This window comes from Gnatocerus cornutus, chromosome 1 (genome assembly GCF_029298725.1).
Source record: "Gnatocerus cornutus isolate USDA-ARS CGAHR chromosome 1, icGnaCorn1.1, whole genome shotgun sequence".
In the NCBI taxonomy this organism is placed as follows: domain Eukaryota; kingdom Metazoa; phylum Arthropoda; class Insecta; order Coleoptera; family Tenebrionidae; genus Gnatocerus; species Gnatocerus cornutus.
In genome coordinates, this window is record NC_142233.1 from 10,000,001 (window position 1) to 10,017,732 (window position 17,732).

At 32.5% G+C, this 17,732-nt stretch overlaps 1 protein-coding gene and 2 non-coding genes across 8 annotated transcripts in view; 1 reads left to right on the top strand and 2 right to left on the bottom strand.

The window, feature by feature from the left end:
• LOC148180249 (sodium/potassium/calcium exchanger Nckx30C-like) overlaps positions 1-17,732 on the top strand; it is a 104,087-nt gene that overhangs the window by 8,345 nt on the left and 78,010 nt on the right. For 3 of the 6 annotated variants that reach the window (XM_088032877.1, XM_088032840.1, XM_088032857.1), the window contains exon 2: positions 7,585-7,620. The exons of 2 other annotated variants lie outside the window; for them this stretch is intronic. In XM_088032877.1, coding sequence (XP_087889003.1) covers positions 7,585-7,620 — 36 coding nt within the window. Of the gene's footprint in view, positions 1-7,244; positions 7,269-7,584; positions 7,621-17,732 lie in introns of all 6 variants that reach the window. One more of the 6 variants, XM_088032849.1, reaches the window with a different exon arrangement.
• TRNAG-UCC (transfer RNA glycine (anticodon UCC)) lies at positions 1,245-1,316 on the bottom strand. The gene has a single exon. It is a non-coding gene; the product is annotated as a tRNA-Gly (tRNA).
• Positions 3,820-3,891, bottom strand: TRNAG-UCC (transfer RNA glycine (anticodon UCC)). The gene has a single exon. It is a non-coding gene; the product is annotated as a tRNA-Gly (tRNA).

Genomic DNA, 17,732 nt, shown 5'->3' on the forward strand with positions numbered 1-17,732 from the left:
ACTTTATTATTTTCCATTTAAAATTATTAAAATTAATTGATTTATTAAAATTTCCATCATTTACATATTTAAGGAAAATTTCATCGTGGACCACCTGTATGCTTGCATAATTTATAATACAGGCTGTCCGGAAAGTGACGCACCACCTTGAAAGGGGGTAATTGTGTGGTCCCCCAGAATACCAAAAAAATTTTGAAAAAAATTCCAGACTCTCTGTTTTCGCAGGAGGAGCAAAAGAAAATTAGGAAAATGGCAACATTGCAGAACTGTACCCTCCTATAATTTAAATTTCCAGTATTTTTTTTAACATTTTTCCGGTGATCTATGGCATTGTCCGATGATACAGTTTCACGGTGTTGCGCGACTTTCCGGACATTCTGTATGTTACACTTTGTTGGAATAACTCCATTGTTTGCTATATTTGTGTCGATGTAGTAGGATACTATTTACATATTTTTTATTCAAAATCATGTTGAAGTTGACACGTAATATAAAATACTCTCAATTTCGGTAAAAGCTTGGCCTCTTACGCTTGATCTCAAGTGTGGAAACTTAAAAGAGGGTGAAAGTCGCGTTTCTCATTTATCTTTTTATACCGACAAAGGTTTTGTTTGTGTATCAAAATCGATGGTTGCTGCAATAAATCAACATTTTTATGATAAGCGTAGTATCATAAATATAAGATTTAGCTCCTAATCGTTTTTTTTAGGATAAGAAGAATATTATGAATGATAGTTAACTTTGCAGTGATGTGACTTTTATATCGAGAGATCAAATAAAAATAAAAACAGTCTCTGTTTCTGTCAAGTAATTTGACGTTCCCAAACAGGAAATTTTGTGAAAATTTTAATGAACGATTTTGACAACGTTGTCATGTTTAATGCGCAAAAAGTTCTCTTATCAAAAACTAATCACAACACGGACTTTTGCTTTCCATTTTTTGCATTTCAAGACAGTTTTGATCTTATAACCTCAAAATTGGCAGCCGTCCCAAAGGTAAGTGAAGATGAGATTTTATTTGATCTCTCGATATTTGTAATTATTTATAAATATTTTGCTGAGTAAAATTTTCCAACAAAATCGGAGATCGATTAGATTAAAATAATGTCAAAAATACCAACGACAAGAAACGAATTTACTAAATTTCAACTAACGAAATAAAAAATTGAGACAAGAGTATAAAAGTAATAAGGATTATAAAGTAATAAAGGCAGATTACTTATTGAACTTTAGAAAAAAAAAGATGCGATGGCCGGGAATCGAACCCGGATCAACTGCTTGGAAGGCAACTATGCTGACCATTACACCACCATCGCACATGATATCATTTAAAACTAAACAGAACAGACTTCTGGTCTTCTATTAATTTATAAAAAATATCTAGCTATTTGATTTGTCCAACAAAGCCGTAATGAAACTTGGCAAGATATGTGCGCGTAACATCCATTACGCATGAGTTAAAAACAAGTTTTTTCTATAATCACAGCAAAATGCAAAATTTTACAATAAATCAGTAAGGGACAGTTCTGACAATTATTTAAAATTTGACACTTTATTTGACAGAATTTCCGCAGTGTTGTGTGGAATAAATTATAAAAATCCCAAGTTTTTTAAATCTAAAAAAAAAGGTACAACGCGGTAGCTTATTTACAATTTTAATTCCGGTCAAAATAACACTCGTTGGATCACTTTTACGCGCTTGGGTCTCAAATAATGTCATTTCTAAATTAAAGTGACAATTAAAATGTCAATTTTTGGTTACATTTTTGTTACCAGTGCCTAAATACAATTTTTGCGGACTAATCTTTATTGAAACAGCAGATAAGTCTGCAAAACTTTTTAGGTACGTGTTATAAGCAACATTTTTTAGTTAAAGCTTCCAAAAGCACAGGCAAATTTCTTTTTAAGTATATGATTAATAATTATTATTTCTCAAATATTGTTCTTTTCGGATTTTAGTTATAGTTAGCATCAGTTGATTATTTAAAACAATACAAAAAAAATACTATTTTCGCATAAAATTAATACAGAATTCTGGAAAAATTGCGAAGAAAATTGTGTTAGATTTACCTATACAAGAGCTACTATCGATTCAGTCAACTTGCGAAAACAACATAAAGTCTAGCTCATTTCTAAAGTCCGTTTCTTTTTCAAACCCACCAACACCGCAATTTTCCCCTGCATTACAACCGGCAACGTTGCCTAGGGACATTTTTGGTGAGAAAATAGTTGTCACATTTTTGACATTTCTGAAAATTAGGCAGTGTTTCCGTTAAAAACGTTTCTTTTATAGTAACCTCAGTTGACATATACCTAGTAAACATTTTATGGCTTAAGTCAAACCACCCATAGAAATAAAACTGGGTGTTGTAAACTGCAGCCAACAAGTTTCTAGGTAGAGGGTTGACCGATGGTTGAATAGGCCCGCACTCATTTCGTGCTCATTTATGGTCCCCAATCGCAAGAATTAGTACTGCCCGGCCCTCTCATAATGTGGCCATAAAATTTACTAGGTATATGTCAACTGGGTTTACAGTACAGTCTGTTGGATTGCAAATCAAACGATTTAATAGCGAAAAGACTCGCCACAGTCTGAAAGGCCGTTTTGTGTAATCAAATTGTCAATTAGGCAGCTAATCTATTTGATTTTATCACCAAAAAGTCACCATCGACGATGTTGCCGGTTGTAAAGTGCTGGGAGAGTGCGGTGTTGGTGGTTTTTTAATAAAAATACGGACTTTACCAGTCCACTCTCCTGTGTAAATTTTCAAAAATTCTTGGGTGTAAATCAGGCTTTTAATTCTTTAGGGAGAAAATTAGGGAAAAATTGAAGGTGGCGATTTTTGAGGTTAATACGTTGTAAAAGTTGAGTGTATTATTCGCAAATTAATCAAACATTTGTTGGAAAAGAAAGGTGTTAATAGAGATTTAACAAGTTTTGGCAACCTTACGTAAAACGATTAGCTTCTACGCATGTCACAGTTGCGTCAAAGTAAAACGCTTTCGCTGTCAACTGTTATGGATAAAAATCGCTAGGGGCAGCTGCCAACTTAACTTTTTAATGAGTGGACCGATAGTAATGAGCTCTGGTATAGCTGTTGGTCAATCAGAGATCTCAAATTTTTCATTCCACACGGGTAGGCTCTTCGTTCGTCTTTGTGCTGAAACTGTGTGTAATTTTAAATTTTCACTAAGGGAAAACTATATGAAATGTGGCATATTTTATAGTGGCCGTCGGAAAAACGCGCATTCGTCATGTTCATGTTTCGTGGGCATTTCTGAGACTTATTTAGGCCAAGAAAATTATTTTTTGTAAATCTAAGCAGTCAAACGTAACATTTAGAATAGTTGGTTTTACTTTGATAGTTGTTATCACTGCATAAATGTATGTAAATTGTTTCAATTCGTGTTAAAGTTTTAGATAAAGTTTATTGAAGCATAAAATTCTAATATTTATTTGCATTTAAATTAATCTTCAATTGGTTCCGTTTGAATGCGGTGCTACCAACCTATCTCCCAACTGGTAAAATTTTTCTAAATGAGTGAATGACGTTTCAAATTCAAAGCTGAAGTCTATAAGTTATCGCAAACACAATTTTGTGTTTAACACGCTGGAAAAATACTTTAAAAATACTTTCCTCCCATTTAAGAACAGTATCCAGCCTAGTAAAACAAATGCTAGTATTAATGTAAAGAAAAAATTAGATTAGATTTTAAATACGGTATCAAAAAAACTCAAAAAGTTGAAATCAGAGCCTAAAAGTAATCAAAAGTAAAATAAAGTGTCAAAAGAAGTCACTTTGGAAGAAAAAAAAACGATGCGATGGCCGGGAATCGAACCCGGATCAACTGCTTGGAAGGCAACTATGCTGACCATTACACCACCATCGCACATGATAATGCTTAAAATTAAACAGAACAGACTCGCAAGTTTCTATTAGATAAATAAAAAGTTCTGTTTTTCAAAAAAGTTTGAAACGCGTTATATTATTATCATCATATTTATACAATATACCTGATAAACTATACAAAGTAAAGTAAAGTGAAGCACCAACTATTGTTGCCTACAGAAGTCTATGTAAAAAAAAATTTTTAGCCATTCTTTTAAAAGTTATGTTATAAGTTGTAAGGTCGTAAAATGACTAATCAAGGCTCAAAAAATTAATAAAGATTTGACTAAAAATACAGTGATTTGGATATGACAAAAACGAGAGGAAGAAACTTTCACATTTGACATCATTTGTCAGTGGCGGTACATACAAATTATAGCTATTTATTTGAAAAGGATATTAAGTAATTCATAATGAATGAGGACGTTACTTGTTAACGTCTGTTTTTTTATGAATTAGTTAATATCCGTAATAAATACAAAACTTTATTGAAACATGAACGAAGTTGGTAATGCTACCACACAACAGTTCTGCAAATTTCCAATTTTTGACGGAAGTTCTAAACGCGATGATACAGCCATAAAACGGCAAGGAAAGCATTTCTCAAGATGTTTTATGTTACAATCAATATAAATGAATGAAGATAATACTATGATTGATGACAACTATGCTATTATGAAATGGTAACTAAGCTATTATGAAACAGTAACTATGTTATTATGAATCTACAATATTCATGTTTCGATAATCTATTTACTTGAAAACGAATATTTCCTTTCCTCCAGTAATTTTTAAAAATGTTCAGATAAAACTAAATTTAAATTCACATACACTTCATCAATGCTATAATATTCTAGTGCAAGTTTATCACTTTTTGATTATAGTGTCAGCATAGGTATATCAGTCCCCGCAGGAAGGTACACAGCTGAAGTGCCAAGAAACAAATTTGAGCTAAATGTTTCAGACTAATGCCTGTAGCTTATTATCGTTTTCGTAATAATTTGGTAAAATTCCATTTGTTTATTATACGTCTAACATTGCAAATGAAACATGGAGACCATAAAGTAGGTACTATATGAAAACTAACTTGACAAAACAGCGTTCTTTTCAAAAATTTCAAACACAATTTGCATACAATTTAGAATAAAAACAGTACTATTTTCAATACTGTCACGTTGAAAAAAAATTGTTTTAGCTATTCCACAAAAATTTAAATATTACATTTCTTAGGCGTCGAGACGCCAAACTATCGGTGATCAAACCTAGAAACGAATGCAAATATGCAAGTTTTTATCGCTTTTGGAAATAATCATGTGTGATCCTGTACATATACCATATGAGCAAAAAAACTTTAGATAAAGGGTGGCTGTCTACAAACTTTTGTTTTGGAAACGTATGTCGGCTTTTGTTGTCATACCCAATCATATGTGCTTGAATCTTTGATGTCTTCGGCTCTTTGAACTTCTTGTTCTGCCAGAACCATTGCTACGATGCACGCTCCCGATTTCTTCAAATAACTGCACACCAATCCATACCATAATAAAATAATCACCATCCAAAGATGCCATGCCGAGAACTGTCAAATTTTGACGGCTTAGTTTAGACAATCAACGACAAATTCATTTGTTTTTCATGGCCTCCTATTATCTAAAATTTTGTTGCTCATACGGTATAATGTATTGTATAATATTTTCGCTTTTTCCGTATATTTTTTCCTTTTCACTATGTAATATTTTACGGAATTTTTAACAATTCTACCAGGACAGCAATAATTAAAGTTAGAAAATAACTGATGCGTCATACGTTGAGTTTCCACGGAGAAAATAAAGAAAAAAATGTATTTGAACACCCGTTATTTGTAACACGATTAATCATTGTACATTTTATGTAAACATTAAACAAATAAATACTATCGTATTCGTTAAATCGCTGAATTGAATGTAGTAGATAGTCAGATTACATTCCACAATACCTGGCAACGCAAGCCTGCTAAAATGTAAATGAGGCAGTTGTATAGCGGTAAGCTCTCCAGGAGGATTAAAATATCTACACAGATTCTTATATGCAGGTTTGATTGTTTTGTGTTCAATCTTCGATTTCCTAGCTTTCTGATTTTAATTAACTGCAGAGTGTACAATTTGTCTGTTCACGCCCGAAAATGTTTGAATAGACAACAGATAATACACATAACACACAACTTCACTCAAAATATACTTTTAACTGTCCTTCGTGCTTTTAAGTACTTCTAAGTACTGCAAATAATTTGATTTCCACCTCTCTAGTTTTCCAGATTATTAAACTTGACAATTTACACTTTGAAAAGTTAAAAACTCATTTTAGTTTTTTACCACTTACAAAAACATTTTCCAATTTGACCGACACTTGCACCGCTTATGATTAACTTGAACTTTTTGTTAAATTCGTTAGATATGATTATAATTTCCCAGACAACGGTAACAACGCAATTTAATTAGAAGTTAAATTTAATCAAAAGTGGTGCAAGTGGCAGTTAGTCGTCAAATATTGATCAGATGTGCTTAATTTCAGTTGACAACAAGATTGAAATTAGACAATTTAACTTAGCGTGCATTATTATCGTTCTCAGGTAAATATGAAAACAATTTGAGACAAGTCATCTTTATCATGGCAAGTTTTTTTCAAACTAGTCAATAAATGATGGATATAACTTACTATTTTCCTAAATATTATGGCTTCAATGTGACTTTAAAAATATATAGTTCTTCTTGTTTATAGGCACCAATAAAATTCTTCTCTCGTCCTATAAAGAAGTGTGATAAAACTAGTGTCATATTTTGCATGAAGTAATAACTTCATTATTACCGATAAAAATAAAGATGTAGTTTCAAACTACTAAACCAGCGAGATTACTAAAAAAACATCCGTAGATATACTAATGTCAACAATGTGGGCTTCCCCGATTGCAAACAAGTTTTTATGGCGACATTTCGCACTGGAATGCATTTATCAATAAATGGTATTATAACCCCTGCAGCTTGCGAAAACTCCTGGACATTTAACATTTAAGAGCTACAAGAAAACGTGCTTGAACCGCTGTAAAAGCAATTCCAACTCTCTCCATTAACTTGTGCATGGCGGATGATCTCTGTATAAATAATGAATTTGGGTTTTTTGATCGACAAAACCGAAGATATATGAGTGTTGCGAATGGTAGCATAATTGCATATTCTTGTTGGCACTGAAAATAGTAGCACTCTGTTATTTTTTGGAAAGCGCGTCGCCAATGCTTGTACTTTCTTCTGTTCCATTAGCTTAACTATCTCTTATCTGTATTTCCTGTTTATGTTTACTAAATGTATGCTTCGTTGTTTCCAGCACCAAACGGCCGCTCAAGCTCTGGTGAGTCAGATCTTACAGCTGCTTTCTCCTTTCACACCTTCTAAAGCTGCTCGCTTATCACCTGCATGACTATCGATTGCTAATTTTTAACAGTAAGATCCGACACAATTCCGGCTCTCGTCCTTGATGCTACCTACGTTCTTTATTGATTTCGCCCCAATCTACGACCCTTGGTAATGTTAGGTGAAGGAACAGAAAAATAACAGACGAATTAGGGATCCACTAAATAATGTACGGCGTCGTTAGAACAAATATTTATGGATTTTGATATTTTCTGTGTTGTTGAGTATTTATTTATGATTTTTTTCTTTTTCAGTCGACTTCAGTCAGTGTCATTTTAGACTCTAGCAAGGTCAGTAGAGTATTTAATACTGTTGCCTACCTTTTGTGTTTCGTTTCTTCCTTTCTCGGTTTTACCTCTGTCGTTTCACCTATCCAGTTTTGATGTTTAAAGAAATTAAAGCGACAAGTCATACGAGAAACTCTCGACTATTTCCCAGTCGCTTTAATACGTCATGAATGTCGTGGTTTGAGTGTTTTTATGTTGATGATGATTGTTACAGGTAGAATAGGCAACTCTAAATACTCTACTGACTCTCTTTATCAGATTCCTGTAGTGTTGGTTTCTGTTTCCGGATGCATAAATGAAGAGCGAACGTAGATCCTCAGATTTCCGAAAACAAAGCTCAAACTGTGGTCTTTGATTAAGTTGAAAGTTCAAGGAGCACAGTTAAATTCTATCTACTTAGCTATGAAGATTCATTCCATCGAGTTTCTTAGTTTTGTGCATGCACTGATTAATGCATTCCTTTGTGTTTGATGTAAAAAGATAAAAAAGTGGAACTACATCAATCTTTGTTGAAATTTTAAAACTTGAACTCCAAGCATGCAAAAAATATTGAAACGTGCAAATAACGTATCGAGTGAGCGAAAGAATTTGTCGTTAAAGCATGCGGTGATATGGAGAAGTCATGTCTGTTCCTAACTGACACAATAGCACAACAAAAATGACGGTTGTGTTCTTAATGTATTATACTTTGCACTTCTGAGGAAGTATAAATGACCAAATTGTTACAATTACAGTCCTGTAGTAGCGTCGGTAGTTAATCCACTCTCAACTTCTAAAATTGTTTTTTGCACTTTGACATTTTAGTTTGTGCTCTCAGAATCGTATGAAATAATAAGAGAAATAATGCTGTCATTTCGAATCACATTTTGATGAAATATTTATTTACTTTATGCTGTATAATTAGATATTTATATGATAAAAAAGTTATTACAAAAAAATGCTTAAACTTAAAATTCACATTTTAATTTTTTTTTTAATTGCAGAGAAAATTAATATAATATTCATTCACAAAACTTAAAAATTAAATTACCATAATTTTTTGTAAATTAGAGTGCATCTGGCGATTTGCACAAATTTAATTTTCTTTGGGATTGTACTTTAAAGTTTGTTCTTAGTGTCAGATCCATTTATGTTATTTTGGGTTATTTAAGGAAACTGTTAAGTATCAAGTTATTGGGCAATATTAATAACAAGTAGAACATGCTGATGCTACCAAATTTGTAAGTAAATACTTCTACGTATATTATTAAAATTCAAGTTTAAACTGATGCTATTAGCATTAGATATATCAGCATTAGCATTTACTGATGTAACCACCAAATAGTAGTATTTACTATAAAGTACATTAATAAAAGTAAGTATTTACTGACAGCTATCAGCATATGCTTGCAAATTTATCAGTCTGCTGGTGATCGTGCTAATGAAATTTTATAGTACGAAATAATCAACTTGTAAAGATGTTTGCGATACCCAGAGCACCAAAAACATACAAACCAAGGCGTCAAAATCCATCTGAACGCGAGTTTATACAATTGTATCGGTTTACATCACTTTCTTGGTAACAATAATGTCGAAACTCGAAACAAAGCGGCTAAACACTTTCTAATCAAATTTTACTTTAACTTTTTTTGATACAGAATATTATTAACTGGAAGAAATCTAATTTCTAACAATGAAATTGTTATAAAAATGTTAATCAAACAGATCGTTTACAAAAGAAAACTTAAACCTTAGTTTAAAAAGCACATACTTTGTTTTGTTTTTCAATTTTGAACTCAGAAAAAAGCAACTACAACATGGTGATACAGGGTGATTTTTTTAAAACGGCAGGCGTTGTAGAATTTTTATTTATGAACCGATTTCAAAAATTTAAAAAACAAATTAAATGGTTTTTAATTTACTATAAACTGGTGATTTTAAAATTTTTCTAAATGTCTTAGTATCTTTTGGGCGATACTCAACTTTCTTATTTTAAATTGACACCCATATTTTTTTTTTCATAATTTAGAAGATATTAATTTTCTTGATTCAGAATGGTGTAATATGTTCTACTTTTACAAAAAATATTTAAAAAAAAAATCAAAAATGAAAAAATTTAGGCAATGAAAGTTAATAAAATCTAGGTGCATGGTGTCAATTGTGCAATGAAAAAAACGGGATGGCGTTTCAACAGTATTTTAATTAAATTCGGTAGTTGTTTTTTCTGATTTGTAATTATTATTGTCTTTTGTTATTAATAATTTCAAAAAAAAATGCCGATCTTTTCTGTTATTTGCTGCCTTTTGACATTACAATAACGGCATTCTTTTATTTGACACCATGCAATAGATTTTATTAACTTTTATTGCTTATTTTTTTTTAATTTTGATAATTTTTTTAAGAATATTTTTGGTAGAAGTAGAACATATTGCACATTTCTGAATCAAGAAAATTAATATCTTCCAAATTATGAAAAAAAAATATATGGGTTCCAATTTAAAATAAGAAAGTTGAGTATCGCCCAAAAGATACTAAGACATTTAGAAAATTTTTAAAATCATCAGTTTATAGTAAATTAAAAATCATTTAATTTGCTTTTTAAATTTTTGAAATCGGTTCATAAATAAAAATTCTACAACGCCTGCCGTTTTAAAAAAATCACCCTGTATAAAAAATTATGGCAAAATCAAAAATTCTTGTTCTCCCTCCGTCAATATATTTTCTACTGGTGAGGTTTCGGCTTTCTGTTGTTCCAGTTTCGTATTCAACAGGCGAATCCTATGTAATTCAGCAGTTGTCAGGTTTTTTTAACAAAAGCTTTTAAATTATTTACTTGTTTTATTTTTTTTTCTGTCGTAATCTTTCCAAATGTTGCTGTAAATAAAATTAATTATTCATTTTAACTATTTTTTTATTTATTTCATTATTAATGCATACCTTCAAAATCAAATTTTAATGTGGCTAATGCCACTTTTTTTCTCTGCAAAACATTTGCTAATTTGCTTCTACTAATAATTTCGGGATGTTTCCTGACAAAATTGGCAAAAAATTCCACCTCTGTGTCTTTTTTTGGGCACGGATCTTCTTGCGAACTGCTCCCCGAATCTGACATTTTCGATAGTAAACCACAACTAATTGAAATAATACTTACCTTTTGGAGATAAACATTAAAAACACATTCCTACCTCACCACTCACTGCCTGATAACTTCTTTTACTTAGATAAAATAGCAGTACATACTTATGTTACTGCAGCATATGCTTCTAAGTATTAGCATTTGGTTATTAATAGGAATTTTAGTATCTACTGATTGCATTTGCTTATGCTTAAAAGTAAATGCTTATACTTGTAAGTATGTGCTTAATAGTAAATACTGATTTTTATTAATATTGCCCAATAACTTTCAAAGTAGAAATTATCAATTTCTTTCTTTTTTCCCTTACAAAGTAAAATGCTAGTCGAATTTGAATCTTGAAAATTGAATTTTAGAAAAGTCAATTGTCCATTTAGTTACCACTATCGCCAACTGTCATGTTTAGGATGTTCTGTTTTCGCCAACCTTCGAAACTGTTATGTTTTGTAAATAGATATTATTTATTATTATTATTTATATGGCGTGCAAACGCTTGACGATTAAGAAAAACATGAGAAAAATTGCTTTCAAACAAAAATGAATGGTCAAATAACTTTATGTAAACTACTACAGGGTGTCCCAGAACTCGCGCCCCAGAGAGCAAGGGAGGGTGCCGACAGCAATACAGATGATAAATTTCAAAACAAAAATTGACTAAGTTTAATAGTATTCGAGAACTGATAAAAAGTTAACAACCAATCCCAAAAGCTTATTCGAGAAGTGGAGTAAATGACCATCCCAATTTCCTAGGCAACGAGAGTCTAATGCTTAACTGACCAATGGATGATAGTATGTGTCCATAGTTACCAATTTTCAAATTCTGTTCAGCTTCGGGATTAGCTACAGTTTTTTTGTCTTATCTCGGTTATTTTTTGAGTTAAAAAATTATGGTTTCAAAATTTTGGTTCAGAATTGTTGCCTTCATAAGCCCTTTCTCTCTGGGGCGTGAGTTCTGGGACAGCCTGTATAGTCAGAATTTTATAACTTTGGTTTAACTCCGCCTACCTTTTGGGCCAATTGAATTTTAGGTAGAAGTCTGATTTACTATGCAACATTTTGATAGTTAGTTGATATTTGCCAGAAGCCGGGGTAGAAATGTCTACACATTAGAAAACGAAACAAGATCAAAATCGACGAAGGTTTCACGATTAATTAAATTAAAGTGTGACACTAGAGTTGTCAAATTTTTGATTATGTTGTGTAACGAAGGCTAGCCATTCCTTGATTCGACAACATCAAATCGTCATTTGTCCATGTGGGCGGGGTTAAACCAAAGTTACAAAATTCCGACTATAATTGAATTTGAAATTTCAAGTTTTTGAAAATTTTAAATGTAAATTTGTCATAATGACCTAAAAGTTTAATATTATAGCAACTCATGATATGTCTCATGATATGATGAAATTTGGATGAGCCACACAGCTGGAATTGGTCTCTGCAACGAATTTTCTACAGGTGTTTTTGAAATGCATGTACGGTAATTCCTTGTCACAATCTAAGCCTAATAAGAGAAAAAAGTTATAGTAAGTCTTTTTGTTTTCGAGATAAAATTACACAAAGATTTTAATAAATCTCCTTGTGCGCTACTGAGTTAAAAGTGAATTAAAAATCGAATTGCTGCTTGGGAAACAAATCATTCCAGGCATGTTTTTTGCCAGTGGTGTAGAAAGTACGTGGATTAGGGTTAATTTTATCTTGTCAGTTTTTGAGTTAAAATTTGTTCTTCATACTTCATTTTCCTTCTAGAATAGCGCAGAATTGTTTTGTACATGCATTTTAAATATACCCTGTATATTACAGCTTAATTTCGAGTTTTTCGTTAACAAAAATTGTCCTGAAATAGGCCATTCTTCAACGATTTTTAGTAACTTTTCATTTTAGCACGATTTATAGTGTCAGAATGAAAATCACCACAAATCGTTTAAGAATGAAGCTTGTTTTGGTATGTTTTTGAACATAGAATATTGTCATTCTAATGCTGTAACATAGAAATAAGTGTTTACTCCTAAAATTAAAGGATAGATACCAATTCATATTCATTTTCATTGCTTTATTTAGATTTAAAAATGATCAATTTGATCTATGGAATTAACACTGACATTAAATTCGTGTGCAATGTCTAAATAAAACCCTCAACCTCAAATGGGAACACTTTAAAATTATTCAAAATTTGAGATAAGCGGCAAATCGTTCAATTAATTTGTCAACGTCAAATTCTTTTGAAGAAACACTATGTAAAATTTATAAAGAAGTATCAATGATTTGACGAATTTCGTAAAAAATTATGGCTATAGAATGACTAGATATTAAAAAAGTTCGTCTAATTCACAAAATCCATTTTATTCGTTTAGTTTTTTCAAAAATCTAAAAAATGTGCAAACTGACCGAAGTATCAATTTCTGTGAGCTATTTTTCTGTTCATATTAACAGCCAAACTGTAAGAGTTCGAAAGGGTGCTCTTCGTTCGTACAGTTTTTATAATTTAAAAAAAAACAAAAGCTCAAAATGAATAGGTATTGGAAATAGCATGCATACACTTAATTTTTGGACAGGGTTTCTAGGGCGTAATTTTTTTCTGTATTAATCAAAGGTTAATTTGCATTTTTGCACGTAGGTTTTAGTAAATTCTCACACGAATTAAAGACTTAACACATGAGCTTAGAATACAGAAGAGTCAGGGGGCTTAACTGAATTATTTGTTTCCCGTTATCAGAAGTCATTGAATAATAGCTACTTGGTTTTATGCTATGAATGAACAGGCGAGTATCATGCGTTAAGAACAATTTTACACAATTAAAACGAATTTGTTCAACAGCAAAATGTTGCTACATGATACGCCATTGGCTTGAGGGTAACTATCATTGTCATCTGTCAAAATTAATGTTTATTCTACAAGAAATTTGAGCCTTCTCAGCGAAAATATTTCATTGTTGTAGCTGGAGACAAATCAAAAATAACTTTTATCTTTGCGAAAAAATTTGAATGCTGCCTTTGATTAATATTGAATAGAATCACCCTATATAAAAGATTTCATCTACTGTACTCTGTAAAACAGAAGTCTTAAACTCATAGTCATGATGTGCCACTTACCTTGAATAGTGAACAAATTTACAGTGTTTTAATTAGATATTACGCACGAATTTAAAGCCAGTAAAGAGTTGCAAGAATGAATTTCTGAATCTAAATTAACGGAAACGGAAAAAGGGTTAAATTTGCCAAAGCATGGAATGGAGTGGAGACAACTGTCAACAATTTCAAATTTTGACAGTTGACGTTTCTTACATTAGTAGAACTCACGTAATCCAAAGGCGGCACATTTTCACTTGGTTTCAACGTCAACTATGTCACATTCTTTTAATGAAAGTCGGTTTTACAAAATTAATGACTTCTTAAATGTAAGAAACGTAGTAGGTATATTAAAAACATGCCCTGACGTGCTAGAGCAAAACGAGTTTCAAATTTATAATCAGGAGAAAATTTTGCGTTAAAAATTATTATTTTTGACTTTTTGAATTGTCAGTCACATTTGGCAACAATAGCCCTACTCCTTGTTAAGAACCTATACCTCCGTGCAAATTTTAGTGGCGGAAGGTGTATGTGAGCGCGCAGTGTATGTAGACTTTAGGGTAATTAGCGGCCGTTGGCAATACGTTTAAAGTGGGGTGGAGTGGGGCACTGTCAAAATAAATTTGTTTACTATAACCTGAAAAGTTTTTAATTTTATGTAATTTCACGTAGACTTCGCGTATGCACTCTGATAATTTGGTTCAAAAACAGTCCACGGTAGAGCCTTTCTACATCCGGAGTTTCACTACAAGTAGAAAAAAGTAGAAAAAGTCCAGGCACGTGCGCCTAAAGAAAAGCATCATTTTTCATTCTTTATTGTTGTACTGAACACATTAATGGCAGCAATCAGTGACAAGTTCAAATTAGTTTCCAATAATTAGGAAGTTGAAATTTATATCATCTATTGACTCTGGCGATGTCTTTTACAAAAACGAGGACTGTTTTTTGAAAGGTATTGCTGGTACTATCTTCATTCGATTCATGCGATTAATACGAACAACGAACTAGAAGAACTTGCTGATGATGATAACCATTTCGTATATCGAGCTACTTTACACTTTCTAGGTTTAACAAAAAACTATGCAACTATTCAAGTTTTTGTCAAAATTCAGAACTTCCTAATTTGTACTAACAGGCATTATCACATTTCAAACTGTTCATTGTAAACAACAGCACCACTACATTTGTATCCTTAATAAATGTCTCGTCTACCTAGTTTGTTGTGAGGTTAAAGTCCTAAACTTTTAATCACAATGGAATAAAAAGCAATACCACTTTATTTGTAAGGCAATTGATCGAAAATTGATAAACTTTATCGTTGTTATTAGTTCTGTCAAGCGTCTGTCATCTGATGACAAGATGATGACAACACCAGTGCCAACATACAGTCGTAAAACTACCCTTTCACAGTACAACCCAATACATAAATTCTGTCAAATTTCGTGTACAGTCCCAAAATTTGGACGAATAATGACCTTGAAATGTGGTATTCAAAATAAATGAGGTTTAGTTCTCCGGAACTGCGGAAAAGCTGCAGCAGTGTGGCAAAAAGGTCAGATTACACTGGCCGCCATTTAAAAATAAAGCAATTTTTTACGACAACAAAGATTATACACCAAACTATTGTTTGCAAAATTTCTTTAGTTATTTATGAAAACTTTTCTCCTTAAAAATCAAAAATAATTTAATTGGTGGCGCCATCTATTAAAACAGTCGGAAATTGCAAGTGACGTCACATTTTTAATTCGGTTTTAGGTGGTTTATCGGCCAGAACGGTATTTACTATCGCGGAATCAAAATTTCGAACATCACTTTTTGACATGGCAATGTAAAGCAAGCTTTATTGTCATTGTGACTGACATACAAAGTAAATTTCTGACACTAACTGTGCCGTTTATAAATTTTAAGGTTATAAAAACAAAGGACATTTTACAATTTTTAAACTTCAGTCAATTTGATGTTCGAAATTTTGATTCCGCGATAGTAAAGTCCGTTTTTTTAAAAAACCACCAACACCGCAATCTTCCCCTGCATTACAACCGGCAACGTTGCCTAGGGAGATTTTTGGTGAGAAAATAGTTGTCAAACTTTTTGACATTTCTGAAAATTAGGCAGTGTTTCCGTTAAAAACGTTTCTTTTATAGTAACCTCAGTTGACATATACCTAGTAAACATTTTATGGCTCAAGTCAAACCACCCAGAGAAATAAAACTGGGTGTTGTAAACTGCAGCCAACAAGTTTCTAGGTAGAGGGTTGACCGATGGTTGAATAGGCCCGCACTCATTTCGTGCTCATTTATGGTCCCCAATCGCAAGAATTAGTACTGCCCGGCCCTCTCATAATGTGGCCATAAAATTTACTAGGTATATGTCAACTGGGTTTACAGTACAGCCTGTTGGATTGCAAATCAAACGATTTAATAGTGAAAAGACTCGGCACAGCCTGAAAGGCCGTTTTGTGTAATCAAATTGTCAATTAGGGAACTAACCTATTTGATTTTATCACCAAAAAGTCACCATCGACGACGTTGCCGGTTGTAAAGTGGTGGGAGAGTGCGGTGTTGGTGGTTTTTTAATAAAAAAACGGACTTTACAAATTTCGCATTGCAAGGATTTTACGTTTCTTCAGCAAATGCCGCCTGAGCCGTAAATAAACCGCATTTTTCCTGCAGCGGAGTTTTACAATTTTTGGTCATTGTATTTTGGACAATATCCCACTTGTAAAATGTGAAATGACCTTTAGATTCCCCACGAAAAGTCAACTTTGTAGTCTTGAAACCACGACCTGCTGTATATCTACGGCCTGTGCAAAATCTCATTTCCCCGTATCTAAACCTCATTTATTTTGAATACCACATTTCAAGGTCATTATTCGTCCAAATTTTGGGACTGTACACGAAATTTGACAGAATTTATGTATTGGGTTGTACTGTGAAAGGGTAGTTTTACGACTGTATGTTGGCACTGGTGTTGTCATCATCTTGTCATCAGATGACAGACGCTTGACAGAACTAATAACAACGATAAAGTTTATCAATTTTCGATCAATTGCCTTACAAATAAAGTGGTATTGCTTTTTATTCCATTGTGATTAAAAGTTTAGGACTTTAACCTCACAACAAACTAGGTAGACGAGACATTTATTAAGGATACAAATGTAGTGGTGCTGTTGTTTACAATGAACAGTTTGAAATGTGATAATGCCTGTTAGTACAAATTAGGAAGTTCTGAATTTTGACAAAAACTTGAATAGTTGCATAGTTTTTTGTTAAACCTAGAAAGTGTAAAGTAGCTCGATATACGAAATGGTTATCATCATCAGCAAGTTCTTCTAGTTCGTTGTTCGTATTAATCGCATGAATCGAATGAAGATAGTACCAGCAATACCTTTCAAAAAACAGTCCTCGTTTTTGTAAAAGACATCGCCAGAGTCAATAGATGATATAAATTTCAACTTCCTAATTATTGGAAACTAATTTGAACTTGTCACTGATTGCTGCCATTAATGTGTTCAGTACAACAATAAAGAATGAAAAATGATGCTTTTCTTTAGGCGCACGTGCCTGGACTTTTTCTACTTTTTTCTACTTGTAGTGAAACTCCGGATGTAGAAAGGCTCTACCGTGGACTGTTTTTGAACCAAATTATCAGAGTGCATACGCGAAGTCTACGTGAAATTACATAAAATTAAAAACTTTTCAGGTTATAGTAAACAAATTTATTTTGACAGTGCCCCACTCCACCCCACTTTAAACGTATTGCCAACGGCCGCTAATTACCCTAAAGTCTACATACACTGCGCGCTCACATACACCTTCCGCCACTAAAATTTGCACGGAGGTATAGGTTCTTAACAAGGAGTAGAATGCACGACCTGCTGTATATCTACGGCCTGTGCAAAATCTCATTTCCCCGTATCAAGAATGTTTCCAAGAAA